The sequence below is a fragment of the Miscanthus floridulus genome, chromosome 5 (assembly GCF_019320115.1).
Source record: "Miscanthus floridulus cultivar M001 chromosome 5, ASM1932011v1, whole genome shotgun sequence".
NCBI classification, from domain to species: Eukaryota; Viridiplantae; Streptophyta; class Magnoliopsida; order Poales; family Poaceae; genus Miscanthus; species Miscanthus floridulus.
This window is the reverse complement of record NC_089584.1, coordinates 125,277,913-125,289,304: the sequence shown is the minus strand read 5'-3', so window position 1 is coordinate 125,289,304 and position 11,392 is coordinate 125,277,913. Positions and strand designations below refer to the sequence as shown.

General features: G+C 49.3%; 2 protein-coding genes across 2 annotated transcripts; one reads left to right on the top strand and one right to left on the bottom strand.

The window, feature by feature from the left end:
- The first annotated feature begins 3,686 nt into the window (after positions 1-3,686).
- Positions 3,687-4,601, top strand: LOC136453452 (uncharacterized). Its single transcript, XM_066454020.1, has one exon. The coding sequence runs from the start codon at positions 3,792-3,794 to the stop codon at positions 4,329-4,331; it is 540 nt and encodes a 179-aa protein (XP_066310117.1). The 5' UTR covers positions 3,687-3,791; the 3' UTR covers positions 4,332-4,601.
- Positions 4,602-7,741: 3,140 nt separating this feature from the next.
- Positions 7,742-10,609, bottom strand: LOC136453451 (WRKY transcription factor WRKY24-like). Its single transcript, XM_066454019.1, has 5 exons — positions 10,163-10,609; positions 9,773-9,967; positions 8,934-9,520; positions 8,652-8,813; positions 7,742-8,555 (listed from the first exon to the last, which is right to left on the bottom strand). Exons 1-5 carry the CDS (start codon positions 10,412-10,414, stop codon positions 8,096-8,098), a joined length of 1,656 nt encoding a protein of 551 aa, XP_066310116.1. The 5' UTR covers positions 10,415-10,609; the 3' UTR covers positions 7,742-8,095.
- Between the last annotated feature and the right edge of the window lie 783 nt (positions 10,610-11,392).

The following is an 11,392-nucleotide window of genomic DNA, read 5'->3' as shown; positions in this document are numbered from 1 at the left end:
CAAAAACTCCCCTAAACAAGGCCTGAGGCATGGGGAAGGGTTTGAAGGGCAAAACAACAAAGTAGATAGCAAGGTGGGCGAGACGAGCGTGCACGAGTGTGGCGGTGCTTAGCTGGATGGATGTCACGGGTGTCCGTATCAGCGCCTAGGCAGACAATAGAGCAGGTTGCTTTGTACCAAATTATAAGACCATGTTTGGAAGGGCTTCTTTGCAAACGGCTTCACTTTAACCCAAGAAGCATGTTTAGGTGGCTTCACCCCTCTAGTACGGCTTATCCTCTCTGCAACATCTCTCACAGAGCTATTTTATGAGCTAGTGTTTGATAGGGCTTCAGAAAAGCCCAAGAAACCAGAGCTGAAGCCCCTCTAGAAACCCTGCTAGCCAAAGAGGATCTAAGTTAATCTAGTTTTTCTAGATACATAGCTTTTGCTATGTGTACATGATGTACAGAAAAAGTTATGTATCTAAAAAAACCAAAGCAACTTACAAGTTAGAACGGAGAGAGTAGTTGTAATAACTGACGAGACAGCAGTGTGGAAGCATTTCACGATCATTGTTAAGTCCATTTCCACCATGAACTAAGGGAAACCATGTAAATCTGTGTAAACATGTTACAATTTTTAAATTGGCTAAAACCTTGCTGATACTAATTGTTATTTTGCGCTCTTTCGAGCTGGATTGGAGATCCAAATCATGTGTGGGTATCATCTTTTGCCACCAATCCATGGTGCAAGATGTAGATGATAACTAAAAAACAAGATAGATGATAAATCAATACACTTTAAAAAAACGTGTTGAGTTTAAAAAGGAAAGAGTTCTTACGTACTCCCTCCGTTCCAAATTATAAGTCGTTTTGACTTTTTTTAGTATATCAATTTTGCTATGTATCTTGATATAATAATATATCTAGACATAGTAAAATGGATGAACCAAAAAAATTAAAACGATTTATAATTTGGAACGGAGGAAGCAGTGAGCAAAACCAAGAAAGAAAAACAATTCCTAGCGCATAGGCAACTTACGACCTCAGGAGCAAGCAAGCCAAACGCCAAATGACCAAAGAGTCTAGTTGGCTGTTGTCCTAACGAACAGTTGTCCCACCAAACAATAAATTCTCAAGACCCTCAAATTAATGGTCTGGATTGTTGCCTAGCTAGACAAACTTGCCTAGACAAGAAATTAAACAGGCCCCAAATGCGTAGACAACTAACTAACCTTGCAACTTAGAATTCAAACTACAACACAACGCAACGAGCTATATGAAAGCAGGGCCCAAAATAAACACGAGCAACCGGAACACCCAAAGAGGTAGCACCGGCCGTCTATCACATCAGTTTCGTGGCTCTGACCAAGCAACAACTTCCACCAATCAAAGATGCATGCCGACAATCTAGCACTTAACCACCACAGAGGTAGAGAGGAGGGGACTCTAAGACGTCTCCCTCCGTATGGTCAGAATATATTTTTTGTTTCTCCAAGCTAGAAAAACTCCTCTCAGCATGCTTTTTAATTTTTTAGTTTATTTCTTCAGAAACTAGCTTTGTAGCTTTAAAGCCAGCTTGGATTATTTATTTTAGCTTTTGGCCCTAGCTGAAAGAAGTCATCAAAAACAGGAAACAAACAGACTCTTAATATAGTTGTTAACTTTCCCAACAACAGTTTCTCTTAATGTAGTAATTGCTAACTTTCCCAACAACCGTGACAATGCAATTAAAGTTACTTCGTAAATTTTGTGACAAGTCATAAATGTAATATGGACTCACTTCATTTTTAGCTAATGAAACAGCTAGAGTCGACCTTTACATTTCTTTCCTTGGTATACTCCGTATATATAAACATCTTTTCATCAACTAATTAAACAAATCTACGTGAACATCAATTCAGCTTTCGTTGCTTGAACCGGACCTACCTTATTATAATGATTATTAGGTTCAGCCCGTACCTTCGTATCGATCCCAGCCTGGTACCCTGCTTGTCTCATCTTGGAACAAAATCAAGCCGATGTATCGGACCGGGGTTCAGGAGCGCGGAGGCTTCCCCATATCTACCCATATACCAGCACGCACGCACCAGAGGTAGCTGTTTCGTAGGCAACACGAGTATGCCGGCCGGGCACAGACGTGCAGTCCAGCGCGGCTGCGTCCAAAACCGCCGCAACCTTGAGCTCCCCAGAGATCCGGCTGCTCCCCCGCCCACCCGCCCAAAATCTCCTCCGGCTCTCGTCGTGAGATCGCACGGCGGGCGACGTACGCGCATGTCCCCGCCCACCCGTACGTGCCCCAACCGGCGCACACGTGCGGTTCGCGCAAAAGCCTCTTCGCCCTGTCGCGTGGTACGGTGGCGTTGAGACCTGGCGTCCGGCAAAGTGTGCCGACTGCCGAGCCAGGGGAAGCTTGCTCGGCAACTTGTCGCGCCCGGGCTGGGGCACCGGAGCGCGGCAGCGCCCTCGGCTCTCGGGCTAATGCGGATTTGGGCGGCGGTTTGGCCGGAGCATGTACGTGCGCAAGGTACGTAACCCAGTGCGCGCGCGCTGCCATGCCACCCAGCACCTTCCGTTTCCAGGGCTTGCAGCCACCGAACGTTTTTGGCGTGACTGTTGCCGCGTAGATCAGCTTGGGGAATGTCACGGTGACTTCTTTCCGTTAAAATTCCCTCTCCACTACTCGTACGGTCGTACCCACCTGAGACATATCTCTGTGGGTTCACTGCTATATAGAGTACGTATCCTTCTTCTACAGTCTACACTAAAATGCATCAGGAATGTTCTCCTCGATTGAGAACCATAACAGGTAATCCGAGGAGGATTACTCCTAATCATTGCGAGTGTGGCTCCTTCGTGGCAGCTTCCTGGAGAGATTAGAGGGACAAGACCATGCTGTTCAAATTATTGGATTCATCTTCATAATCTAAGGCGTTGCCAATCTGGGTGCTTGGGCAGCTAGCGAAAAACTATCGGAGATACGTCCAAAGGAATCTATCGGAAACCAAACAAACACGTATCCAGTGATGCAGAGCACTAAAATAAAAGGCCTTACACGAATCCAGCGGGGCCCGGCCCGGCGAACACGATGCACGGTGCCATCCTTTGTCCTGCAGCGCGAATATAGGATAGTTTTTTTTTTCTGGAGTAGATATAGTGCTTGAGAAAAAAAAAAACAAGGCCATATGATGCTACAACTACTACAGGATATGGCTTAGTAGAGAAGAATGAATAATTGACTCCATGCTACTTTTACAAATGACTCCATCAATTTTTGCCGGTTATTCACTAGTCTATTTTGATTTTGTTTAGTTACGTAGTTATACTCGAATACTCGGTTATATCTTACAACGATTATTACACTTTCATGTAGAATTTGTAGAGACAACTGAACAGAAATCACTTATATTTATCCAAACTCAGATGTCCCGTTCGCTTGGCTGATAAGCCATGGCTGAAAGTACTGTTGACTGATTTGTTGTGAGAAAAAAATATTGTTCGTTGGTTGAAAAAGTACGGCCCAGCGAACCAGACGTAAATTCTTATTGAAGCATCTAGCACTATTCAATCCCAAAGCCAGCGAGATATAGCTATGACTTTAAAGATGGCAGCAAAGCATGGCACAACCCCCCGGGTCCACCTCCACTTGGCGCGCTATATATACGAGCAGCTGGCCTCCGACACCCCCATCCATCACAAGGAGTCGTCCGTCCCGAGTTCCTCCCAATCAAGAAGCCGAGCTGTGCCGTGCCCCCACCCCCACGTCCAGCGGCCGAGCACTGCACCACCTCCGACGACGACGACAACGTCATGGGCAACAGCTTGCGGTGCTGCCTGGCCTGCATGGTCCCCTGCGGCGCCCTGGACGTGGTCCGCATCGTGCACCTCAGCGGGCACGTCGACGAGTTCAGCTGCGCCGTGGCCGCGGCCACCGTGCTCGCCGCGAACCCCAACCACACGCTCACCACGGCGTGGTCCCCCTCCGGTGAGCCCGGGTGCGGGTCCAGGAAGCTCGTCATCGTGTCGCCCGACGCCGAGCTCAAACGCGGCCGCATCTACTTCCTCATCCCGTCCGCGACACTGCCGGCCGACCGGAGGAGCGGCAAGAAGCAGAGCAGCTGCGGCTCCAAGAAGAGCAGTAGCGGCGGCAGCAAGAGGCCGGGCCAGAGCCGCCACCGCCACCACAGCGCCAAGAAGAGCGCAGCAGCTGGCGACACGACGGAGCAGGACAACTACCTGAGGGAGCTGCTCTCCGAGAAGACCGGCGGCCACCGGAGGCGGCGGAGGGGCGCCCGCGTCGGCGTGTGGAGGCCGCAGCTCGAGAGCATCGTGGAGGAGGCCTCGGACTAGATCGACCGACGGCTCCAAGAGCCTCGATCTCCGATCCTCTTTGGCTTCGCTTACTCATATTCTTTTGATTTTCTTTCTGATCTGCCGATGTGAATACCACGATCGATCGAGGACGAGTCTCCGGCCGGTTCTCACCTCTCGATCCCCTCGACACTGTATTCCGATGTCCAGGGTTGAGCGATCTTTAGTTCGGGAGATGAGGGGAAAATTGTGACAAAATAATGGCAAACAGCCCCAACCTGTACAGAAAGATTTGGTTGAGTTCATCCGAAATTTCAAACACATTTGTCCCTCGTCCACTTTTCTCTGTTTGATTAGCTTCCTGCCTACTCGAATCGAAAACTAATATGCAGGCGGCTCAATTGCTAAATCAAAAATTAAACAGGCAATTTAAAGGCGACAGATCATATTCACGTGCAGAAAATACTCCTCTGCATATGTGGTGCGACAGAGAGATTAGCTTCAATATGGAACGCAGATCCGAGATCAGATGACGGAGATGCATGTATCCAAGTGTTCCTTAATTAGATTTTTGCAAAGCTTTTTCGAAGTCCTTGAGTACGTGCTTCGTTGTTTCGCGAGTCGTCGTCGTTCTGGCGAAGCGGACATAACATGGGGCGCCATTGGGCGTTGTGTTCTTCTCGGAGTCAAGCCTCACAGGCCATTTCGGTGTGCTCAATTGCACATGCACTCGCATAATTTGCATAGAGGCTCCATGGATTCGTTTGATTCTGAAGTTGGTGTCTCGTGTCCTCGATTTTTTTAGAGACCGCCAATGTAACAAGTACCAGCGGAACAAGCAGCTGTGGCACTGGGCAATGATTCGGTCTTTGGGACGAAAGGCTTTTTGGGCCTGAGGCTTTGTTAGGCAGGCCGAAGTGCAAACGTGTTGTAGTGTGGTGTCTGGCCCGTACAGGAGGGAGGCATACGAATTTGTGAATGTGCCAGTTGACTTCAACATATTTATTTGCACTCAGCTTAAGCTGAAAGTTTAGCATTATATTATTATTAGCCGAGTCAAAATGCTCTCACCATTGGAGATGGTGCTCTGCCACTATACAAGAACTCAAGGTAAGCATATTTTTACTACTACGAAACATGTTATTTTTAGAGACGTCTAATATCGATTTTCAGATGCCCCAATCTAGTCATAAGTCATACAATTTTCTTTTAGACTGCGTGTTTTCTTGGATTTGAATTCGAGACCATTCTCTTTGTGCCTAACATTTCTTAATAACTAGATAAAAAAGGCTATTCTTGATAATTCAGCTATCAAAACTCGGTAGTGTATATTTGGAACTCTAATGGACATTTAAAATGAAAAGATTGTCAACTATTAGTTGTAGATCTCGTCAAGCACTATAAATTTGATATATAGCATGCCACCGCCGAGGTTGTTTGAAATTTTAAATTTCAAAAATCTAATAACTTATAATTTATGAATATTTTGGCACTTAAATGATCGCAAATAAAAGAGTTGGTTTCAAAGTTTTAGAGCTCGTCAAGGACCCGATTTTTATAGACAGGTTATGGTTGTAGAGCTAAGTCTAAGAAAAGGTGGAGGCCCCTTATGAATTGCCTCTATAAATGAAAATTATGACGTCTTTAAAACTGTTTTTTTACATCGTCCCCCAACGCTTTTGGTATAACACATTGCTCTAGAGGATGCTTAGAGTAACTCTAGAAGGCTCTTTATATTCTTCCTAATTTATCGGAATAGAGATTTTGGTAAAAAAAAACTCTAACAACCTCTTTAATTGGATCTGAGATTATAGATATCTTTTTTTTATTTCTCGTTAGCCAAAGATTGAGTGCGAGGATAACTCTATAGAGTGCGCATGAGATATAGAAAAACAAGACATAGAAAGCGATTTTTACTCAAATAACTCTCCAAATGATATTTGATGGAGTAATTTTTAAAGAGACTCTTGAAGATGCTCTTAATGATGTATTGGTTCCTTAATGGCTCTATCCAGGACTGCTCCGACCCACTTTTTTTTGGATCAACTCCAGGTATTTTGTGGAGCGAGGGTGCTCCAAGGACTCTAGTTCTTTTTTTTTTTTGAAGTTGCTGTATATTTGAAGTTCTTTTTTAGAGTTTGAAGTTCTTTTTTAGAGTTTGATGCAAAGATGGTTTTAGTGAAGTGAATGAGTCCCAAACAGACCCCTAAGCCTTGTGTGAACGCTCCCTTTCTGTCATAACAGGAACAGCGACCGAGTTGCCTGCCTCGCGCAGTCGCGCTCCGCAAGAGCAGACGAATTGTATATTTCTCTATTGGTGGTGTATCAGATCGCACGCTCTGGCGCCCCGGGAGTCCCGACCGCATCAACGTCATCGGAAGGGGACGGGAGCAGCGACCGCTGCTGTTTTGATCCGGTCCTGCATGCCATGCCGCGCGGCGCCCCATCCAACTGGAGCGCGCGCGCTCGTGGTCCGTGACCCGGGCGCCGTGGCGCTCGCGAACACGCAAATCGGTCGACGACCGACATTTGTGGTGCCATCATTGAGTGGTTCAGCTGGTCTCCGAAGAGCTAGCTAGCTCGCTTCTTTTTTTTTTGATGAAAAGCTAGCTCGCTTGTGGCCTTGTGCGCCCAGGGAGCAAACGCTACGTACCATAGCGTATGTCAGTGTGTGTTGAACGGATTTTGACCCCCGCTCGCCGCGCACAATTAAGTGCAGCGTCCTCTTGGTCTTCTTGCCCCAAATGTGGCTGACTTGCATGTGCCTTGTTCAGAGCGAGTCCGCCCTTTTGTTCTCGGACACACGGTCTGTTGAAACTTCATCTAGTAGTACTAGTGGTTAGGCATGGAGGAACCGTGGTCAAAAATCCACGGTCAAATCCTATACACGTTTAATTTAAATAAAAAGCTCAAATACAAGGGACTAGCATGCTGAGCTGCTGCTGACTGATTCTACTCGACACTCATTGCCTTTGGGTTAATGCGCACGTGTACTTGACACCGCATGTGGAGGTGTACCCGTGGAAGGAAGGACGCATCGTTCAATCGGGTGCTACGTGCAGTTCGGCAGGGAGATGCTGGTCTATTTCGCTCGGCTTATCAGCTAGAATCTATAATATTTATTTCTTACAACAAAACAGCTTTAGCCGACTTTAATATCAGCCGAACATTGCTTATTTCAAATGAGAAAAATTACTAGAACTACTTTACGAGAACGTGTGCCTGGGCACAGAATACAGATGCGCCGACTCAAGCTAACCTGAGCCATAACTCAACTGATTATGTGGTTTATAATAAAGCCAGTCTATGTGGTGCACCATGTTCGCTTGATCGTTAATGAGAAGCTTGCCAAACAAGCATCTGTTTATAACTAAGCAAGCCGTGAGATCATAATACTTTATGATAGCTCTGCATCGCAGCACTAGTGCGCGCATCTCAATGTACAAGAGATCGATCAATTTGAATCTTGATAAATAAATGTTCTATGACATAAAATTCAGTTCAATTTTGACTACAACATTTTTCATGTGTGAAAAAAAATTGAGGAACAAAACTTCTTTACCCTTTTGTCTAATTGCCATGTGTCCTAGACTCTAGTATCCTAAATCCTTCCTTTCCCCTCCACCTGTTAAGGGGAGGCACCCTTGCAGCAAGCATCTGCCAACATGGAGACCTCCAAACAAATAAAGAAATTTGTTTAACCCTACCCTAGACACAACAACAACAACAACAACCCTATGCAAAGAAACAGTTTTATGGACATCACGTCATGTCTTGCCATGTTCCGCAGTGTCTGTAGTCCTTCAGTCAGTGTAGAGCATCGACTGCGGGAAAAACGACATGTCCTCTCGGGGCTCCTCCTTGGCCCTCGACGCGTCCATGGCGTCGTTCTGCCTCTGCTGCTGCTGGTGCTGGCTCATGTACGAGCCCATCGGGTTGTCGAAGCCGGAGGAGAACGCGAAGCTGCCGCTGCTCTGCGCCGGCGCGCCAGCGGCGCCGCTGAGGCCGAACGAGCCCTGCCCGCCGAACCCGTACTGCTGCCCCGTCTGGTGGTAGGCCATGCCCGGCTGCGCCGCGAGGTAGTGGCCGGCGTTGTCCGCGGGCGGCGGCGCGGGCCGGTAGAGCGCGGCGCTGCCCCGCGCGGCGGGCACGTCGTGGTTGTGCTTGCCCTCGTACGTGGTGATCACGGCGCGCAGGTCGTGGGACGCGCGCTCCACGTGCTTGCGCACCGGGCAGCCGGCCGTCGTGCACTTGTAGTAGCTCCTGTAGTCACGAGACAAACATTCACGATGAGCAAAAGTTCACACTTGCAGTAAGCTTTTAATTCTTTCCACGGAGAGGGAATCATTTTTTTTTTACCTTGGGTTTGGATTTCCCTTCACCACCTTCTGCCCGTACTTCCTCCACCGATAGCCGTCATCGAGGATGTCGATGTCGCTCATGGTCTGGACAACGACCCTCGGCTCACGCACCGTCCGGTTGCCGGCCATGGAGATACCCTCGCCGTCACCGTCTTTCCTCCTGACAAAAGCCACAGGAATTCAATTCCACCAATCCACCTGTTCGATTGTTCCAAGCATGCAACAGAAACAGCCTGGCGCAAAAAAAAAAATGTACTGCATCACCAAAGCAGGCACTCACCATCTCTTGGAATCCGGCTCGTCCTCGTCGCACTCATCACCGCCGGCGTTCGCAGCCCGCGGCGAGCCCAAGCCGACCTCGTCGTCCCCGAACGACGCCGAGGAGTTCTCGGGCGTGGCGACGGGCGTCCCGCCGAACGAGTGCTCGGACGCGTCGCCGCCCTGCAGCAGCTGCGCGGCGGCGCTGGAGTTCCTGCGCGTGTTCTGCGGCTTGGCGTGGTTGTGCGTGCCCTTGTACACGATCTCGGTGATCTGGCCGTCCAGCGACCGCTCCACCTTCTTCTTGGTGGGGCAGCTCGGGAAGGTGCACTTGTAGTAGCTGCGCGGGTTCTCGCTCCCCTTCACCTGCTTCTGCCCGTACTTGCGCCAGTTGTACCCGTCGTCCGACGACCGCCTCTGCGACTGCTGCGCCTGGTGGCCGTACCCGCCGCTCGCCGGCACGTGCGTCGCCATCGCGCCGGCGTCCGACGAGGCTGCCTGGAACAGCCCGCCGTAGGCAGCCTGGCTGGATCCCGCGTCCATGCCTGCAGGTTGCTGCTGCTGGTAGCCCCATGGCTGCTGCTGCTGACTTCTATACGCATCTTCACCCTGAAGTGTTGCAAAGGATATTAGTATAATTTTGTCTTTTACAATTATAGTACAAACAAAAGATTACAAGATAAAGACATGATGCTACCACTGGTGTTCTTTTATAATACTATTTGTGTGCTTATTAAAGAATAGTCCAGGATACTATGCCAGCCAGTAGTTCTGTTTTTTTAGTGATGTAGTTGTCTCTTTTGGACAAAGTCAGCAAAGAACCCACGAGAGGGTGATGACATAGATGGATGCTGATCTCACCAGTGGGGCCGCTGGAATCGGTGGCTGGAAGGTCGTCGTCGTCTGCACGGCCTCTTCGGTCGTCGGCGCTGTATGGAACGAGAAGTCCAGGTACGACTGCCTCTGCTCGTCCTTGCCGCCTTGCTCCGCGCCCGGCGTCGCCAGCCAGCTGAACTGCTGTGACGCGAATGCGTTCGTCGTCGGCGAGGGGAAGATCTGAAACGTGCAAAAGCGCATTAGCATTCCAGGAACATGTGGACGGTGCGCGCCGCTGCACGGACGACGATGTCCAGCGTGGTGCAGCTGCACAGCGACAAATCAAATGCCCCACAGCCGCGCGACCATGACCCGCACAGAAATGGCAGGGCAATGATGGCGCGGTGTGGAACGGGTTCGTCCGTGCTTGCTTACACTGGAGCTCAAGAGGGCCGGCGAGTCGAGGAAGTCGGCGGGGTTGAGGCCGCCGGGGATGTTACTGAAGAAGGACGACGGCGTCAGGGGCAGGGATGGCGGGGTCATGGCCTTGTACCTCGACGCCCCGCCGGCCGCCGCGTCCGCAGATCCCCCCAGCATGTCCGTGAAGCTCGTGCTCGCGAACGAGAACGAGCCGGGCCTCGAGTTCGCCGCCGGTGCTTCGATGCTCCCGGAGGACGAGGTGGTCATCGGCGAACGGCGGAGAGGGAAGGGAGTCGCCACTCGCGACGATCAAACCCGCGGCGCTGCGCTGCGACGAGACCGGTCGTGTGTGTGTGTGTTCAAGGAGGCTGTCACGTCGTGTCCGGCGTGTACGTCCGGGCTGGCCGGCACGGTGGAGGAGGGCGATGAGGTGGGAGAGGAGGTGGAGGAGGGAACCGGAGCTGCTTGGATTTGTTCAGACGGGGAGCTGCGCTGGGCTATATAGGCTTGGAAAGTTTGACTGTTGACCGGTCAAAGCTCGTGCAGTTTGACTGGCGGCGCTCGCTGGCCAGGCCAGCTTCGCGATGGGATGACTTTGGGATACCCACCAATAGCCGCGGACAGCGTGGCTCCACGGTGGCGACGTGGCCTGCGGTCATGTGAGACGGGTGCGCAGGCGGGTAAGGTTTTGGGTGACAGAAAGGGTTGGTGGTCACGAAATGTTTCTTTGACCTGCTCAAACGTCCAATGGTATTACGGGATCAGATGGACTGATTTTTTATTAAACAATTTTGCTTTAAATTTTGAAATCTGTCATATCTAAAGCTAGTATAGAACGTGACAAAATACATGGTTTATTGAACAAATTTAACTTTAATTGTTTGGATAGGATGTGCGTGTGCATGATCAATGACCCTGTATTTTATTGTTCTCCCTTCAGATGCTTTCCACAGCTACGCATTCGAGTGTTTAAATTTACGGTTACCGGGATTTTGCTAAATCTGAGACTATTGGATCAACATCGATTAATGAGTAATGTAAATTAGGGGGTCTTTAAACTTATTCGAGAGTGTCGCCTCTATCATGAAACTACTAAATTGCAGTCTCATATCTCTAAATTCGTTAATAAGTGTGTCATGTACTCATGTGAGATTTAAATCTTGCTATTTATTGTTTAAGCGCCCACACAAAAGGAGACAACACGTCCACCTATTATCTTCTATTCTATATATTCCCTCTCCTCGT

Bases quoted from the DNA above. Each gene is read 5' to 3' on its own strand.
- LOC136453451 (XM_066454019.1), bottom strand. From the start codon at position 10,414: ATGACCACCTCGTCCTCCGGGAGCATCGAAGCACCGGCGGCGAACTCG. The intron at 9,968-10,162 runs GTAAGCAAGCAC...TGCACGTTTCAG, and splicing joins CGGCCCTCTTGAGCTCCAGT to ATCTTCCCCTCGCCGACGAC. The intron at 9,521-9,772 runs GTGAGATCAGCA...GCAACACTTCAG, and splicing joins CGATTCCAGCGGCCCCACTG to GGTGAAGATGCGTATAGAAG.
- LOC136453452 (XM_066454020.1), top strand. From the start codon at position 3,792: ATGGGCAACAGCTTGCGGTGCTGCCTGGCCTGCATGGTCCCCTGCGGC.